General features: G+C 39.9%; 1 protein-coding gene across 1 annotated transcript in view; it reads right to left on the bottom strand.

The window, feature by feature from the left end:
- Nucleotides 1–10,412: 10,412 nt before the first annotated feature.
- The window catches only part of TM7SF3 (transmembrane 7 superfamily member 3), a gene marked incomplete at its 3' end in the record, with an annotated part of 29,487 nt that continues 21,988 nt past the window's right edge, over nucleotides 10,413–17,911 (bottom strand). The window contains exons 9-12 of the mRNA XM_084254769.1: nucleotides 15,939–16,091; nucleotides 13,016–13,113; nucleotides 12,320–12,482; nucleotides 10,413–10,675 (exon numbers count right to left, since the gene is read on the bottom strand). Coding sequence (XP_084110895.1) covers nucleotides 10,413–10,675; nucleotides 12,320–12,482; nucleotides 13,016–13,113; nucleotides 15,939–16,091 — 677 coding nt within the window. The remainder of the gene's footprint in view (nucleotides 10,676–12,319; nucleotides 12,483–13,015; nucleotides 13,114–15,938; nucleotides 16,092–17,911) is intronic.

The raw sequence follows: 17,911 nt of genomic DNA, 5'->3' as shown, positions 1-17,911 counted from the left end.
TTTCATTTTATTACTCCTATTGTTACTGCAAAATTTTAGTTAGCTTTAAACAATTATTCTCTTTTCTGGACTTCAAAAATATTTTCTTGACAGTAATTTCAATCCAATTTCATAAAAATTTTGTTCGACTGTTTAATGTACTGTTTTAATTCCTATTTTTGATACTGTTTTAATTCCTATTTTTGACTTTGCCAAGAAATCTTTCCTTTCGTGTTATGATTAAGTATCACAGCATACTCTGCATTATGTCTTTTTTTTTTTTAAATAAGATTTATTTATTTTATGCATACAAGAACTGGTCAGAGGTGTGGGGGGTGGTGAGAGAATTCACCAGAGATAGAGTGGGGAACAGAATAGACAGATTGACTGAAATACACTGCTGAGGGGAGCAGCCAGCACTACAGGAGAGGTCTGCTGCATCATTTGGGTAGCTCCCTGGCTGGGGATCGAATTTGTGCTGCATTGGCTACAGGTAGCGTCATAATACTGTGTCTTAATGCCTTGCACCACCAGGGAGGCCCCTGCATTATGTCTTAACTGTCTTTTTTAATTTAAGCGTGGTAGGTCTTTACTGAGTAAAGTTGAAATAAACCTAAACAGAAATTACAGATGAAAGGCACTTCAAGGATCATGTTGCTGACACTTCTTTCCTTTACAACAGTTTTGAAAGCTCAGGTTTTGGTCTCTAGTACCCATTAAAAGATCTAAACATAAAATCCTAAAGATTTAATTGTAAAGAGTGAACTGTCTGTGAACTGGGGATCTATAAAGATAGTGTTTTGTCCAAAGTATTGGGTATTTCTTCTCATGATGATACTATTAAAATAGACCCTGTCCTGAAAACATGTTGTTTTCTTCCTTTTAGAGACAAATTATCTGCTCCGTGTGTAGTCTTTTGATTTCTAGGTCAGTGCCATAGGACACCATGTCATAAACTAGGGAAGCTGGTAGCATTGAAAGCTTACTCATTGTCCTTAGTTTGCTACTGCAATTATCTATACTTAACTTGCTTTTAAACATTATGTTCCCTTCATTAAATATTGCAGAATATGATTTTTGTCTTGATAGCATTCTTGCTACCACAGTCTAATCCAGGGATATCCAGTAGAGTTTTCCAAAATGGTGAAAATGTTGATCTATGCTGTCCAATATGAAAGCCACCAGCCACACACCTATGGGTCACCTGAAGTGTCACTAGCACAACGAGGGGCTGAAATGTATATTTTAAAAAATTATTTGATTTAAATTAGTTGAAATTTAAATAGCCCTGTGTTAACACAGATTAGTCTTTATTTTGTCTCCTTCCTGTGTACTATCATTGTTAGGTTTTCCCGTTAACATAAGGGGCTGCATTTTTGTTGCTTAAGAAGATATTAAATGTGTTATTTACTAGAGATACTCCCATTTTTTTCTTCATATTTTCCCATAGCTTAGTAGTTTTGTAGAGTTTTTAGGGATCCTATTTAAATCCTTTTTACAGATAAAGTACCTAAAACTAAGAGAGTTAATGTTTGCTTTTATATTTAGGTTTTGGCCAGAGAAAATGAACTATAGGAGCTATTCATAGAAAAAGTGCTTATTCTCAAAATGCTATTGATTTTAAGCCATTTTGTCTGCCTTTCATTTGACTGTAAGCGCCTTGCAGTCAGGGAAACTGTCAACAGGCTTCATTTTCCTACCAGCTTACATAGTGTCTGGCACATTGTACAAAAAAGGATGATGAGATTGGAAGAAATGTATGCTGTTAGCTATGCCAGACAAATGTGGGTCTCTTTATTGAGACTGTATTTGAACAATTTGCCAGAAGACCATATTTTAATACTTAGGTGCAGAACACTTCATTTTATTCAATATTAGCTGTTGTGTATCAGACATTAAATAATAGGCATATATATAAAGAAGATACAGTTCCTGCTCACAAGGGGGATTATTAGTCTAGAAAAGTTCTGGATTGGTTTGAGACCAATTCATAGGCGTGGATAACCCATAAGAAGTTTGTACATCATGAAGACTTCAGGGAGGGAAACATGTCAGCAGTTTTTATTTTTCCCATTGCTCTGATCCATAGCACATGTGGGTACAAAAAAGGAAAAGTTGCAGATCATTTGTGGTGAGAGGGATGTGAAATACAGTGCTCTGCTTGTTAGCAGGTTCAGTTACATTGTGCTACTTGTCCTTTGTTCCTGTTCTGATTTCAGAAGTGTGCTGGTGGCCAGCCTACCACCTCATCAGTATCTGCTAGATGTTATCTGCGTGTTAAATGGTAGTGTAAGAATGTTACATTCATACTCAGTGATCACTCAGGATCTATTAAAAGGAGAGGATTCAAAAATAAAAACAATAAAGTATTTCACTGATTTGCAGCTTTCCTCTTATCTTTTTCAGGAACTGCAAGCTCACGTCGACCAGATAACAGAAATGGCAGCAGTGATGAGGAAGGCCATTGAAATTGATGAACAACAGGGCTGCAAGGAACAGGAGCGCATATTTCAACTTGAGGTAAGTTTTAGATGGCAAGTGTAGTTTAAAACTGTCTATACTAAAATTTATGCCAGAAAATACCCTTTTCTGGATTATTGGTAATGTTCTTATTCATAATCTGGGAACTGGTTTTAGGGTTGTATAATGCAAGCCCATTGATATATAGTACTCATGAGTATAGGATCAGTAGTAACTTATGCCAGTAATTGCAAAAACTGATATTTGGTTTTATATTCCTTCTGTTATTAGATAAATCTTCAATTTAGTAATTTAAAAAAATACCTTCATTCATTAGAGCTCAACATGATGCAGGCAAAATATTTTAATCCACTAATATTCCTTGGGCATCAGTATTTTTCTGGGAAGTATAAAAGCTTTTGTCTCATTGTCCTTTATCTTGTAGTGACCATTATGTGTTGTGACCATTAACTACATTAGTCATTAGTCATTAACTACACATACATTAGTCATTGATGAATAATCCAGATCAGTACAAATGATTTTTATACTTTAGAAGTTTTGCTTTGAAGCCATGAAGGGAAAATTAGTTATAGATCACCAAGACAGATTCCTACCTCGAAAAATACAGTGCTCACGCTCTTTTTACCAGGAGTACGCATACTTTCAGTAAAGGGGCAGGTAATACTATTTTAGTCTCTAAAATAGTTACTCTGCCACTGTAACACCAGAGCCGCTACACAGAGAAAAAAGTTTGGGCTCATGTATATTCAGGTAACATTGAGTGTGCGCTAACAAACCACTAATGATCCCTCCTTGAAGCCACTGAAACTTAAGAGTGTAAGACTTGAAGACAGGATTGTAGAGAGTAATTTATGAAAAGTCATTTTTAAATGTCTGAATTTTTTACAATAACTAAAGGGGGGGGGGTATGGGAAAGAGATTGTTTACCAATGCTAGAGTTTGTCATTTACTTTCCCTGTGAAAAATACCAGCCTACTCAACCAGCCTTTATGTCTCAAATTCCAGTGAGGCAAGCAAACCAGATGGCTTGTCTGCATTGCATGTTTTCATGAAAAGTAGTGAGTACTAAAATACTGTGGTTCTAGTTCCAGGGTTATTCACAGGCTTTCTGAGTGTATATGATCCTAGATGTTACTTTCTTCATCTATACCGTGATTGTAAAATTAAAAAAAAGTGTACTTCCTGAATTTCCATCTACAATCACACCTGCTTAAATAAGCTTTGATGGAAGATGTTGAACATGATTTCTTAAGGAATTTGTGGATTCCAGTTGTCAACTGCATGTATTGTCTAACACATTTCTGCCTCATATCTTCGTGTGTTTGGCTTTCTTAGGATATATGTGTACTTTTGTAGCTCTTGGTGACTGCATCTTTGTTTTTGTTTACCTTCTTTACAGCAAGAAAACAAAGGCTTGAGAGAGATCCTTCAAATAACTCGAGAATCATTTTTGAATCTGAAAAAAGATGACGTGTCAGAAAGTACTTCTTTGTCAGCATTAGTGACCAGCAGTGATCTGAGTCTGAGGAAGAACTGAAGAGCTTCCTGGAAGACTCCAGGCTTCACTGGGACTGGCCGACCAATTGAATGAATGAGCAGAAAACTCCGTCTCATGCTACCCTTTTTAGTTTTTTGTATTACGTAGTGTACTGGCAATCACATTTTTAAGAGATAGCAACAAAAAACTGCATAGTTAATGGTCACAGGCTTTATTCCTAAACATACTGAAAAGTTAAAACTAAGCCTTACTTCGTTAACTGGCGAACAATTTGAGGTTTTTGCAGTGGGTGGTTGCTGAACCTATCAAGCACTTTTAGCAGTATTGTTGGCTTCCTGGATAATACTTGGATAAATGACTATTCCTAGTAAACATTTGAGAATTCATAAGATTATTCCTGTTAAAGAATACAAGTTTAGCTACAATTTTGTAGATGGAGGGTGCTCACTAAATTTTACCCTCCCTGTCTGGTGTCAAGGTTAACAAATAGCATGATATACATGAGGCTTCAAGCTTTAATGATTGCCTGTTTACTTTCCCGTTAAATTTTTGTCAAAGAAAATTCAGTTTTAAAGACTGCAGGGATGTTTTGTATGTACCATAAACAAAAGAAGTAATTTGAGCTAACTTGCCATAAATATCTCAGTTAACAATCGTCCATAACTTGTTTAAATATATGAAATATGATTTCAGAAATGAAAGAGAAGGAATACTACTTTCTAAGAAAGATCTTTTAACAGACATGTAGTAGGTTAAACTACTCCTTTGAAAGAAAAGGTTTCAGTTCTAATAATGAAAATGAGGTTTTATATCTTTGGTTGATCTGTCAGGACAGTATGTAGCTAAGCTAACAGAGTTGAAATGTTTGAAATAGAAAGTTAGGTGTGGTAATTTTGAAGTAAATTGGTAATTCCTCTGGCTTATAGGCCCCCTTTTTAAAAAAAGTAGTTACTCTTAGGAGATACAGGAAAGGTAAATTAAAATTTCAAAAAAAATTTTCTTGATCTATTCTTACACTCCAGCCGATCCTCATAACCTGTAGGATTTTTCTCGGCCTTTAAGTCAATAGGGCAAAAAATATATGAATTTAGAAGTATTTGTGTTTTTTGTAAAATATCACATCTTGTATGTCAATTTTTTAAAGTCACCATAACAGAAATATGCTTTTAACATCAATTGAAACCTAAAATTTTTCTTATTTTCTGGTGAGTATAGAAGAAAAGTATAAAAGGAATATCAAATACAATAAAATTTATTCACTTATATTAAATACATAGAAAAATCAGCACAATAGAAATCTTTACTTTTGAGTATATAATTTGTTAAATAACTTACTTCATATGGTAACTTTTATGTATAATTTCATATATTGGGAAAATTCAAAACTACTTTTCACTTAAGGAATTTTTCTAAGGTTTGGGGTAAGTGGGGTTGATGGGGCTGACTGAATAGAAAGGGCTAAAGGCCCAAACATTACATTTCTTTTCTCATTCAGAGGCCTTAATTGATATTTTATAAGTAAATGACAGTTCTTGCTTTTCTATTGGTGTTAGATGTATCCCTTAGTTTGATGGCATATTCATTCATATAGTTTCTATCCCAAGTCAGAATTAAAAAACATAAGCCACACCAATTGAGATTTAAGTGTGAGGCAAGTCATTTAGGCAGCTTTATTATAAAAACATTACTTGATAAATAATTATTTTTGTAACCAGTTAATTTATTGTTGGTCTTCTTGCTTCGATATGATTTTAAGGTCTTGGTATTTAAAGACACTGTTGTGTAAGTTTTCCATCCCATACTTTTTTTTTTTTTTTTAGCAGAACCTTCCTTAAATTTGTGTCAGATAATATGAACTGCAAAGGAGCCTATTTTATCAATAAAGATGAGTGGTTAAAATTGGTATGGTTTCCAGGTTGAAAACAATACTTATGTTTTTTCCTTACATTAATTTTTAGGGTTTTCTATCTTACAAAACAGTTAGTGGTAAGTGGTAACAAGTATTTAGTGCAACTAGCACTTGGATCAGCTACTGTCTGTTTCTCTCAGGAGTTAACCAGCAACTTATTGCTGGTCATGAAACTCTTTTTATCATCTGTAATGGATTGAATAGTTTACTACCAAAAGTATGTACAGATCCTAATCTACTGTACCTCTTAATGTGGCCATGTTTGGAACAAGGGTTGTTGCAGATGAAATGATGTCAGGAGTGTCTTAGGGAAGGCTCTAAGTCCAATGTCTAGTGCTTTTATAAAGGAGATTTGAAACACACACAGGAAAGCCAGTGAAGGCAAAATTCAGAGTTTTACAAACCATGGAACCCTAAGGATTATGAGGTGCCACCAGAATCTGTAGATTCTTCTTCAGAACTTCCAGATGGGACCAATCCTGCTGGATTTCAGACTTCAGGCCTCCACAGCTCTGAGGATGTTTTTGTTGTTTGAAGCCCACACTTCTACATATTCTGGATAAATACCTCAGAGAAGTTTTCCTGGGTCATATGGTATTTGCATTTTAGATTTTTAAGAGTATCCATACCATTGCCATAGAGGCTGCATCAATTTACATTCTATCAACAGTGAGTACTTGCTTCTAGGTTCTCTTTACAATAGAACATTTTCACAGGTGTAAATTGATAACTCATTGTAGGTTTGATTTGCATTTTATCAATAATTAGTGAATTGGAGCATTTTTTCATGTGCTTATTAGTGATCTGTGAGACGTATGATGAGCAACTATCTTCTAATAAGTAGTTTTCGTTTCATTTTGTGGTGGTTTCTTTTACTACAGAAGCGTTTTAGTTTAACATCATCCCATTTATTGATTGTTGCTTTAGTTGCCCTTGCTGTTGGAGTTAATTCTCCAAAGACATTTCTGTGGGCCACAGCAAACAGTTTAATTAAATTTAATTAATCTTAAATCATTGATGACTACTCAATATAGTTCATTACATATTGTGACTTGAAGAGTCTAGCAGCAGGAAGGAAAGACATACCTAAGTACATTAAATTTATATAATGAAAAGCTTGTTAACTTGCACACACAACTGTGAAAATCTACATACAAGGTACGACACATTTACTTTCAACTAGTTCCTTTGTTTATATACATAAGCCAATTGGTTTCTTTTATAGGAAACCAAAGTCTTTTGTATATGTCATTGTATAAATATGACAATTTATTCAGTCACTTCCCCTGTTGATATTCAAATTTACAGTTTTTGTGCATCCAAATCAATGCTGCATTAAATATCTATACATAGTTTATGCCCTATACTTCAGAATCACATTGATAGAAAGTCTACTTTTGGATTTTGTGTAAAATCACAAAGTTGAAAATTGGTTGCATCAGCACTTACTAAGATCTTTTCCCTCAGGGACAAGCCCAGCCTTGTGCATGCCCAGCCTGAGCACATTACCTTTGTCTGTATATACAGTTGAAGGTGAGTAGGGGTAGCTCTTCGCTGCTTGAAAGTGCTGCAGATTTGTCAGCTGTCAGTCCTTTCAGGTTAAATCTGGTAGGGTAGTAAGTGAAATTTCTTGTATGTTGACTTACCTAGAATAGGTTTATTTAAAGACTTATCTCTGGGTTTGTAAGGTATTTATTGCTAGTGTCATGCAGACTATAGACATACAGAATGCAAGAGGATGAAGGAAATCAGGAAATAACTATTTGGGGAGAAAAGCTGAATAACTCTACTTGTAGGGTGGAAGATTCTCCTGTTGAAAAACCTTCAGATAATAGCAAGCAAGATGACTTGTTTTTCTGAAGAGAGGAAGCAAGCTGGTAGCCATCAGGTTAATCAGAACCAAAGCATCTAAAGACCAATATAACTTAATTTTCTGGTAATAACAATACTTTTCTTCAATGTGACAGTTGAAGTCATGACAACAATACTAATCCACTAGAAGCCACCACCTTTCCTTCCAAGAGTTGATGTAAATTTTAATACAGTACCCCAGTTTTCCTTCATTTCCCATTATTTCACATCCTTTTAAACTGATTTTTTTAATGAGCTGAATTTTCCAGATTAAGTCATTGTTTTCATAGCTATGAAAATTGATATCTCATGTCTTACGGCAATGGAGCATATGAGGTAATAAATTTGAGACTAGCATTTTTTCAAAATAGATAATTTATTAATTTTTACAACTATCTTTTTACTACTTACAAATCATATCCCCCCTCCCAAAAAACAACCCATATTTCCCCTGACAAACTTGACTGGCAGTGCATTTTTAATAGTTTAAAAAATAACCCACAAACATTTCATCTGTTAGAATATACCAAACTATGGCAGAAGTCAGAATCCCTATTAGTGAATTATTTTCTTAAAAAGCCAATACTTTTTTCTTCAAGGTTAAGTGTTACTGAAGTTATATAAACAGAATTACAAAATAAATAGTAAATGAACGCTTACATGTAATTTTTAAAAATAAAAATGATTGTTATTTCCTCTGATAGTTTTTGTTTCAGTCTGCCCATTTTTTAAAATATTTATTTATGCATACAAGAGCTGGGGTGTAGGCAAGAAGTGCAGGGGGTGAGAAGATTCACCAGAGACAGAGTGGGGAACAGAACAGGCTGATCTACCAAAATACACTGCCAAGGGGAGCAGCAGGAGAGACAGGAGAGGTCTGCTGCACCACATGGGTCAGCTCCCTGGCCGGGCATCGAACTCATGCTGCAGTGGCTGCTGATAGCTTGATAGTGCTGAGACTTTAACCCCTACGCCACCAGGGAGTCCCTACCCACGCTTTTTTTTTTTTTTTTTAAAGATTTTTTTTTATTTTATACAAGAACTGGGGTACAGGCCAGATGCACAGGAGGGTGAGATGATTCACCAGAGACAGCAGGGAACAGAACAGGCAGACTGACGAAATACACTGCTGAGGGGAGCAGCGGGCGAGACAGGAGAGGTCTGCCGCGCCATGTGGGACCTTTGCTGGCCGGCCGGGATCGAACTGCCGCTGCAGAGGCTATGGACAGTTTCACAGCGTGGTGCTCAACCGCCTGCACCACCACGGGAGGCTCCCCTACCCACACTTTTATAAGCAAGTTAAAAGAGTTCCGGTTACTTAAAACTTCGAAAATGGACCATACTTTGCAAAAATTCTTAAAAGCAGCATCATTAAAATAGTGGTTAACTCATGAGTGGGGGTATAACGAGCAGAACCAACTTCAGTATCATCACTCAGACATGTCCCTCACCAGCTGGAAAGTCCAAGGGGAGACTCTGCAGTAGCTGACCATTCAGAGGGCTCCAAAGGGAGAACAGGGCGTAGTAGGGTGCCCAGGGAAGAAGGTCAAAACTGAGTGTACACCTCCTATAATCCAAACTCCTATTAAAGGAGCTCCGTGAGCACCTGAATCCTTTGTGACCCCCTTCTTACTATTTTAAAACAGGTGGTACAAAGGCTTTACAAAGACATTTTTAAAAACCTGTATATCAATGCTAATAACAAATTTAGCAGAAAGAACTAGGAAATGCAAATTTTTTAAAAGGCTTCCTTGTTAATGCAAATACAAAGTAGGAACCAATTTGTTTTCCAAAACCAGAATAATCCGTATGTGATCTACTCTAGCTTAGCATCCAGCTGGCTACACTGTTTTGAAAAGCCTTGATAGACAAAGAACAGAAGTCATTGTGTGGAACATAAATAAATCATGACAAATTCTATTATCAGTAAAAAGAGGCCTATTTTCAAATAACTAGAATAAGCTATTTAAATTACCATTTTAAAGAACCAAAAAACGGGGTACCTACTGAACTACACACTTAAAAATTATTGATGTGGCAAATTTTATGTGTATTATACCACAATTAAAAATAACCACCAAAGGATAAAAGACTATCTTTTTGATAATGATACTAAAAAAGATGTAAGTCCTCAGATGCTTTTTAGTTAAGACAATGTTAGTTCTCCTTTTGTGCTCTTAAGTTCAATGGCCTGGTTATCAAACTTCTACACCCACACACAGTGGTAACTAAAGCTACAGTAACACTTAAAACCACCCCCTGCCTCCCAGTACCCCAGGTTTAGACAAACTTAGGTAAAAAAGACTTGTTTACAGAGTTATAAAAAGAACACCAGGGCCTTACAGGAAAATCATTTATTATTTTTTTTTAGTGTATCTATTTAATGGAATAAGTTGGTTATGTACTTGTAAACCAAAAGGAACTTTCTCAGATGTTTGCAAAAAAGAGAAAGCCTCTCTACCATCAACTTCTGGGCCATTTTCCTCAGTCTCACCTAGAATTCTCCTGATGACCCTGGTGGACCCTTACCACAAGTCCATCAAGACCCAGTACTAGTGTGCACAGCACAGATCGCAAGTCTGATTTCTTCTTAGACTGGCAATGGGGGTTACTGAAGCAGCTGGGCATGACACCCACGGAGGCAGCACTTGGGGTGTTCTTCCACATCACGCTCACCACACCCTGTGGCACCTAAAGAAGCAGAGGTGTTCTTTCTCCAGCGGGCTGCTCCTTCTGGAAGAGCTCTTTGATCTGGGTTAACCGGCTGTAGAGCCTCTCTCGAAAAGGAGGGATATGGTAGCTGGGATCCAGAATGTTGGTCACCCTGCGCTCCCTTTCTCGCTTCCATAACTTGTATGGGTGGGGAGGAAAATCAGGCTGTCCCCGTTCTCTGCGAATCTGTAATGTAATCCCGCTCACAGCCAGCATCCCCCACACAGCCAGCATAATACAATCTAAAAACAGGAGAAAAGCAAAATTTTAAAGGCTCACATAGAGCTAACACATAGCCTACACCTGTGTCATCCTTTCTCAGTAATAGACTTTCTGGTGAGTCTGTCCAAACATGCGTGTTTGCTCACTTACAAGCCAGAGTAAGAAGTCTTAACATTTCAGAATAAGAACATCTCACCACAAGTATCTGAAAGTCCAAAGATGTCATTTGGTCATTTGGGTCTATGGCGGTCTGATGTTACATGACCGGTGCTCACAATCTTGATATGCTGTGTTTTTCCAAAGGGGAGTGAAGTATGTAATCATACCTTGCACATGAACACAGATCCTGGAGTATCCAATACTACAAAGCTCTCCTTCTTCCCCAGCCCACTCTTAATGGGCCTACCCACTCCAACAGCAGGGCACACAAGTGCATGGTGGGAGTCAACAAACTGTACCCAACTTCAAGTAAAAGGCTTGTCAACCAGAAACATGGATTTCAAGGTGTCCAGCATTACCCGCTTCTCTAGGGGGTAAGTCTCAAGACAGGAGGGGGAGGACTTGCCCTTAAATGTTCCTAACAATCAAGACTACTTCTACATCTTCAACTCTTAAGATACACTTGTCCCCTGTATTCTAGCATTTCTGAAAACAACACATCCTGGAGTCATGCTTAATTTAGTTTAGTCTTTTTTTCCTTCAAAAAATTAATGCAAAATCTTTAATGGTAGAATCTCACAATTGAGGAAATAAAACATTTACTGACTGAAAGCCACTCTCCCTTTCAGTTAAGGCGCATGCTTCATTCAAGGAGGAAAAAAAGGAGTAATTTAAAAATCAGGTTGTCATTCTCATTCCTCATGCCACTCTCAACCATAGGCTGCCAAACAGTTTTAATTTCAACATTTTTCTCACAACTGGGAATTAACCAGGTAAGCTGAAGTGGTCCTGGTTTAGAAATTTAGTAGATTTTTACAAGTATGAACTCCAACTGTTGGAGTGGCTGTTGTAGATCACGGGCCCAACTCTGACTCCCAGACACCACCCAGGCTGGACAACACCTGCACAGCACACTGGTCTGAACTCTGCCCCACCCCCACCCTCCCACCACTGTCCCCATCCTGAGGAGGCTGCTAGGAAAACAGCCATCTTGGAAGCCTTTAAAATTTGGGAACAATGCACACAGGCTCCCTTGGAGCAACTGCAGAATCTGCCCCAGCCCCCAAAGTTGGGGGGCTGCCCTCTCCACCTCAGCAGCAGCAGCTTCTGCTGCACCCTGCTGCCTCCTGTAGCTGCCAACTCCACCTCATACCATCAATTTGGTAACTCAACCTTCTCCCTCTCTCTCCACTGTTAATTTTTTTTTTTTCTTTTTCTGCACCAAAGACCCTTTTGTTTGTATTTGTATTTGAAGCCATGGGTGACTGGACCCAGAACCAGTGAGAAAGGTTCTGACCCAGTGACAAATTTTTTTTAGAACCTTTGCCCATAACACAACTACCTTATTCGAGTGTAGATTCTTTATTCCTACGATCATGAGCAACCATTAGCAGAGGGCTATAATGGCATCCATATGGAGAACATCCTCTACCGTTTTGCAGTGCTTCTGTCAGCCCTGGAGTCAAACCTTCCCGCCCGACTCCCACTCTCATTCTGAGTCTTACCATTGGTTTGAAAAGGCACAGTTGTGAAAGCTTTGCTGAAATCCGCATGGAGAGCTCTCCTGAGCACATTCAAAGTGATGTAAGAAAAGCTGGTGTACACGTAACAGTCAGAGGCCAAGATCACAGAATGGGAACCAATGAGCCCACAGGCCAGTATGTTCAGCTGTGGAGAGTGAAGAGTTCAGGCGTCATCACTGGTGGACAATTTCTCACTCTCCTCACTCTGGCCTCAATCACTGGGAATCACTTCTGTCCCCTCTGGGCACATGGAAGGGGAACAAGGCTTAGGGGTAAACGATGTTTACCTGAGAAGATAAACTGAGAAACACTTTTGAAGGCCCTAGTGAATTCTGAAAACAGTCTGCATTATAATAAGGTCGTAGCCAGTGCCTTCCTTGTGAAAGAACTCCAACAATAAAGTCTAATAACCCGAAGAACCATTTTTCTAGACGGGCTGGAATGAATACTCCCCTAGGAGGCTGCATCACGGCAAGCAAGCCCCCGCCTTCCCGGCACATGGACACTGACAAAGCTGTCACACCTGAGTGATCAACATAATGCAAATTTTCTCTTGAGTCAGTTATTGATACAGATGATCGTATAGCCTTCCCTAGTGAATAAAACTTGTAATGAGTGATCCACTGAAAAGCCAGGGCAAAGGAATTAATAAATCTAAATAAGCTGAGGAACACTTACTACTCTCAGGCAGCCCATAAAAACTACAGGAATGAGGACAGCTATACAAGAGAAGGTCACCCAGAAGACGCTGTCATCGTGAAAAATCTTCAGGTTTCCTGGAAAAGCAAAAAGAAATCCAGAGTAAACAGCAGATTTACAAAGCTAAGTTTCATTTTCTCGAGATCTGAACACAGACACACATCCAAGGTTTAAGGTAACAACCAGGGAACATACTGGCAAATAGAAATGAATTTTCACTTTTTTCACCTGTCAATATGATCCCCTTTGAACGGTGTGTCATAGAATTTAGTGGGGCTGGGAAGGAAATCCAGTAAGTAAGTGCTTTTCATTTATTACCAGGGTAATTTGGAAGAAGCTGGACTCATCCAGGTGCTTCCATTATTCACTAGGTCTGTAACCCTTGGTTGAGTTTTTTAATCGATAAATGAGATGAAACCACAACCCTGCAAGCTCCACATTACCCTTTCTAGCACTAGATTTCCATAATTCTATGATTTTGTACTGCAAAGAAAAACACACAAGTAAATGGCATTCACAGTTAACCTCTGAACTCCCACCAATATAAACAGCGAGAATCATCTAGTAGATGTTGACCTCAGCCCATCACTGGCCATGGGAAGGACAGGACCGCCTCCTGCACCACGAAAGACAAGAATGCTCTTACCTGCTCACACCAAACCTTTCTGCTGGTGCTGGACACTTGAGTTTGGCATTTTCTGGGGTGGCCCAGGACAAATAGAACTCCAATTTAGAAACTGAGTTTAAATAGCAGAACAAAAGCCTGACAATTATTTAATATTGATACCATCATTCAGTCCTCTATCTTAAGACCCCCTAAGTCCTGGACTCAGTGGGAGGTTTGTCGTCAGAGGATCTTCTGAATGACCCCATTTTCTCTGAATGTGAATTGTAACAAGCTGCCAGTCAGGGGATTTATGGAGCAAATTCTCTAGTTTTAATGATATTGTCAAAAATACACCAGTGGCTTTAAAAAATAACTTTAAAGAACCCAGGATTGGAAATAGTAGTTACAGTGCAGGCATGGGAGACTGGCCCTTTTAGGATGTAAGCTCTCTGCCAGCCACATAATAGCGTGAAACAGTACTTACTTAATTGTATTGGAGACCGGTCAAATATTTTTCCTATTTTACTGCTTAATAACAAGGATTTGCATCCACCATCCTTCAGGAGACACTCACCCTGACTATCCTGATTCATAGGATAATGCAAAATGGAGGCACTTGTGTGAAACCCACCAAACAGGAACACCTAACCTAACTGCAGCTTCAGTCCCGTGTAGTTTCAGCCTACTCCAGCAAGGAAATCCACCTGGTCAGCACCAACTAGGTCATCTTTTCCATTCCCCAAAGGCAGTAACATGCCTTAAGACCCTTCTCCATCCCCCACATGGAGGTGAACCAAGCTAAAAATAACTCCCCCTTTCCTCTCTTGCCCTTCTACCTACAAAGACCTTTCCACTTCCTAGATGGGATGGTGGCCCAATTCATAAATAGCTTCATAAAATACAACTGATCTCTAACATTAACTCAGTTGAATTTTTGTTAACATGGACATATAAAGGGAATATACTAAGTTATTCTTACCAGCAGGAGTAGTTTGTCACATTTAGACAAATGGTCTAGGCTTTTAAGAAGGTGGAAATTACGAAGGCTTTCTCTTCATCTCTTTTTCTCCTACCTTCCGCCCTATGAGTTTTACAGATGATGAAACAGCTTCAGTACTTTGTCTGAGGTGCTAAGCTAATGAGGGTACTAGTGAAAGCCAGATTACACAGATCTCTTTATTTTTTGTCTCACTTCATAATTTATGCACAATCTATTCATCAAAGGCACCTTTATTAAAAATTCTAACCTGTCATCTTTCTATTCTCTATGTATTAACATGAGAGGAGTAACATCTGACTTAGCACTTCCAGACTAAGACCAGGAGTCTAAACAAGTCTTAACATAGCTTGGCAACCCCAGGGCCAGTGGGACCCAGCTTGGCCATAGCTTTGCTGAAGTCAGAACCACGGGTCTGGGCATGGTCAGTGAGCTACGGGTGATCCTCTGGTCTCAAATTTTTAGCATCAGTGACTGTTATATCCTGCGCATTCTGGCACTGATAGGCTCTTCTGTATCTACCACCTGCATCCATTTAATCTAACAGTCTAGTTTAAGAACTAATGATATCACTATAAGACCTCAGAAGAGTGCCCTGAAATGCAGATACTCCTTTTTTTTTTTTTTGTATTTCTGGCAACAACCAGCAAGTTAACTTCGTAAGTGCACAGCAAGTTAATCAGAAACAGAACTGCTAAAAAAAAAAAAAAAGAAAGAAACAGAATTGCTTACTAAAACATCCCCAGAACCATCCCGTGTACTGGCTGAGGGTACTACTGTAGGTACTGAGGGACACAGGTGTTCAGGCTGGGCTGGGAGTAGAAATGAGGAGTACATGAGAGACCAGGAATGAAGCAGAGGTCCCCCAGCTCTGTTGCCATCACAGCAGTGACAGAATTATCTGTGGGATGTAATGAGTTTCTGCTTAAGATCCACCTGAACACAGAACTCCTGTTCTGGAATGATTCTGAATCCACTTTTCTTCCTTCAGTACACACACACACACACACACACACACACACACACACACACCCCACCCCCCACCCCCCCACCCCACACCACAAGAAACAACAGAAAGCTACCTCTAGAGACAGTCTACCATCTTGGGGCACAGGGACTCTTATCTGCATAGCCCTGCCCAACAAGGCCACATCCTCAGTGCACAACTCTGTACAGAAGGCAGGGACACAGCACCACCCCACCATCCAAATCCCTACGAGGCAGCCTTTGTACCCAAAGAGCCCAAACAAGGTCTTTTTAAAACAACGAACCCAACACACACATGGGAGTGGCCATACCCAGTGGAGTGAAGAAGGTCACCAAGGACGTCAGGGAGCCCAGCACTAGGCCCACACATAGCATGCAGGGCAGGAGGATCCCAAATCGCCACCAGGCAGCCACCAGGCAAATCCCACCAATGCTGCCAGCCACTGCCGTCAGGATCAGACGAACTGCACGAGGGAGAAGAGAAGGTGGCCTGTCATTAGGTGCAGCCAGAGACAGCACAGTGAGCACAGCCCGCCAGGCCTCGCTGCTGGCCAGGCATGGGCTATGGGGGTGGTGGGAAAATGCTGGAGAGGCCCGCTCCAGGGAGGGACCATGTCTGACTCATGAAGACCAAGAGACCCACCCTGGGACTAGTGAAGGCGTGACTTGAGGAAGGGAGCAAAAGTCTGCCACCCCAAAACTTATCTGGTAAGAGAAAATTTCAGGGAGGGCGTCTCGAGGTTGAGTGGAGGCTGCTTTTGAAGCTTGTCTCTAACACTGCTCTCTGGAAGTCTAGACCAGAAAGGCCAAATCCTTGTCTCTTGGCCAAGGGAAAGGCAGGAGTACATTTGATTTCTCCAGTATACACCCTGAATGAACCCCCCTTCCCTAACCTCCCCAATCTCAGCCAAGCTATTTAAGATGGCACCTAAAGCCACATGGAGAGGGACTCATTCCCCCGGGGTATCATGTGTCTACAGGAGGCACCCCAGTTATTATTAAACGTCTCTATGGCTTTTTCTCTTATCAATCTGTCTGATGCTCATTTGATTATCTGTGAGCCTAGCTATATCCAAAAGGCATGGGATGAGGATGATTTTATTTGCTTCCTGACACTTGGCATGACCTCTAAGCTGGGCATGAGGAAGAAGTAACAATATTCTGTTAAAAGTGACAAAGCAGGGGTCTCCCTGGTGGCGCAAGGGGTTAAGCACTGCACTATGAAGCAATCCGCAGCCTCTGCAGCATAAGTTGGATCCTAGCCTAGCCAGGGAGACACCTGCATGGTGCAGCAGACCTCTCCTGTCTTACCCGCTGCTCCCCTCAAGAGTGCTTTCAGTCCGTCTGCCTGTTCTGCTCCCTGCTCTGTCTCTGGTGAACACTCTCACCCTCCACCTCCACATCTCTGGCCTGTACCTCAGCTCTTGTATGCATAAATAAATAAATCTTAAAAAAAAAATAAAAAAGTGACAAAGCAGCAACTGTTTTAAAGGTAAAGAAAAATCTTAACATTTTGATTTGTGTAAGTGTCCTATCTTCAATCTATCACCTAGGGGAACACAGGTTTATCATTAAAGTGGCATCTCATTTCCCTAAGCACCAAGCAACTCACCATGCAAAGTAAAACCCAGAGGAGGACTTGTTACCCAGAAGGCTTACAAAGCAAACTTGCATCACCAGGAGAGACCCTGAGAGCTAGTTCAGAGTTATCTGATTAACAGTCAGACTCTCAATCCAACGAATATGCAGAGAGAGGACGCACCCTAAGCTAACCTTACCTCTAGTCCATGAACAACACTGACATAATAAAATCCCCACCACGGGGGTGCTCGGCCATAAGACCCGTGTCTAGGCATGATCTTGTGTTAGGCAGGAGACAGGGTCCCTGCAAGTTGTGAGAAACTCCATGATGAACATGAACTCAGGCTGAGGCCGTCCAAGGAGAAAAGGCCATAAAGGAGAAAGCAACAGCTTCTGCACTGAAGATTCAAGGCAGGTCATGTACCCACACGCTGATAGTGACTGTCCCTGTCTCTAGGAAGGAATCCCACCCCACCCCCCACACTCACTCTAGATGAAATCAAGTTTTCACCACTAATAAACCCTCTAAGTAAACCATCCTCTAAGCTAATGATATAGGATCCATTATGTCACAGCAAGAGGTCACAGGCATGAGATCAGACTTTAGAGATGGAATGACCTCATGGAAAAAAGAGTCAAGAAAGGACCCAGCCCCTTAATGATGCTGGGTTCAAACTGCTTAGATGGAGCCTCCAACCTTTTC

This window comes from Talpa europaea (assembly GCF_964194135.1).
Source record: "Talpa europaea genome assembly, chromosome: 15".
Classification (NCBI taxonomy): Eukaryota; Metazoa; Chordata; class Mammalia; order Eulipotyphla; family Talpidae; genus Talpa; species Talpa europaea.
Note: the sequence above shows the minus strand (reverse complement) of the source record. Positions and strands in the feature narration are given on the sequence as shown.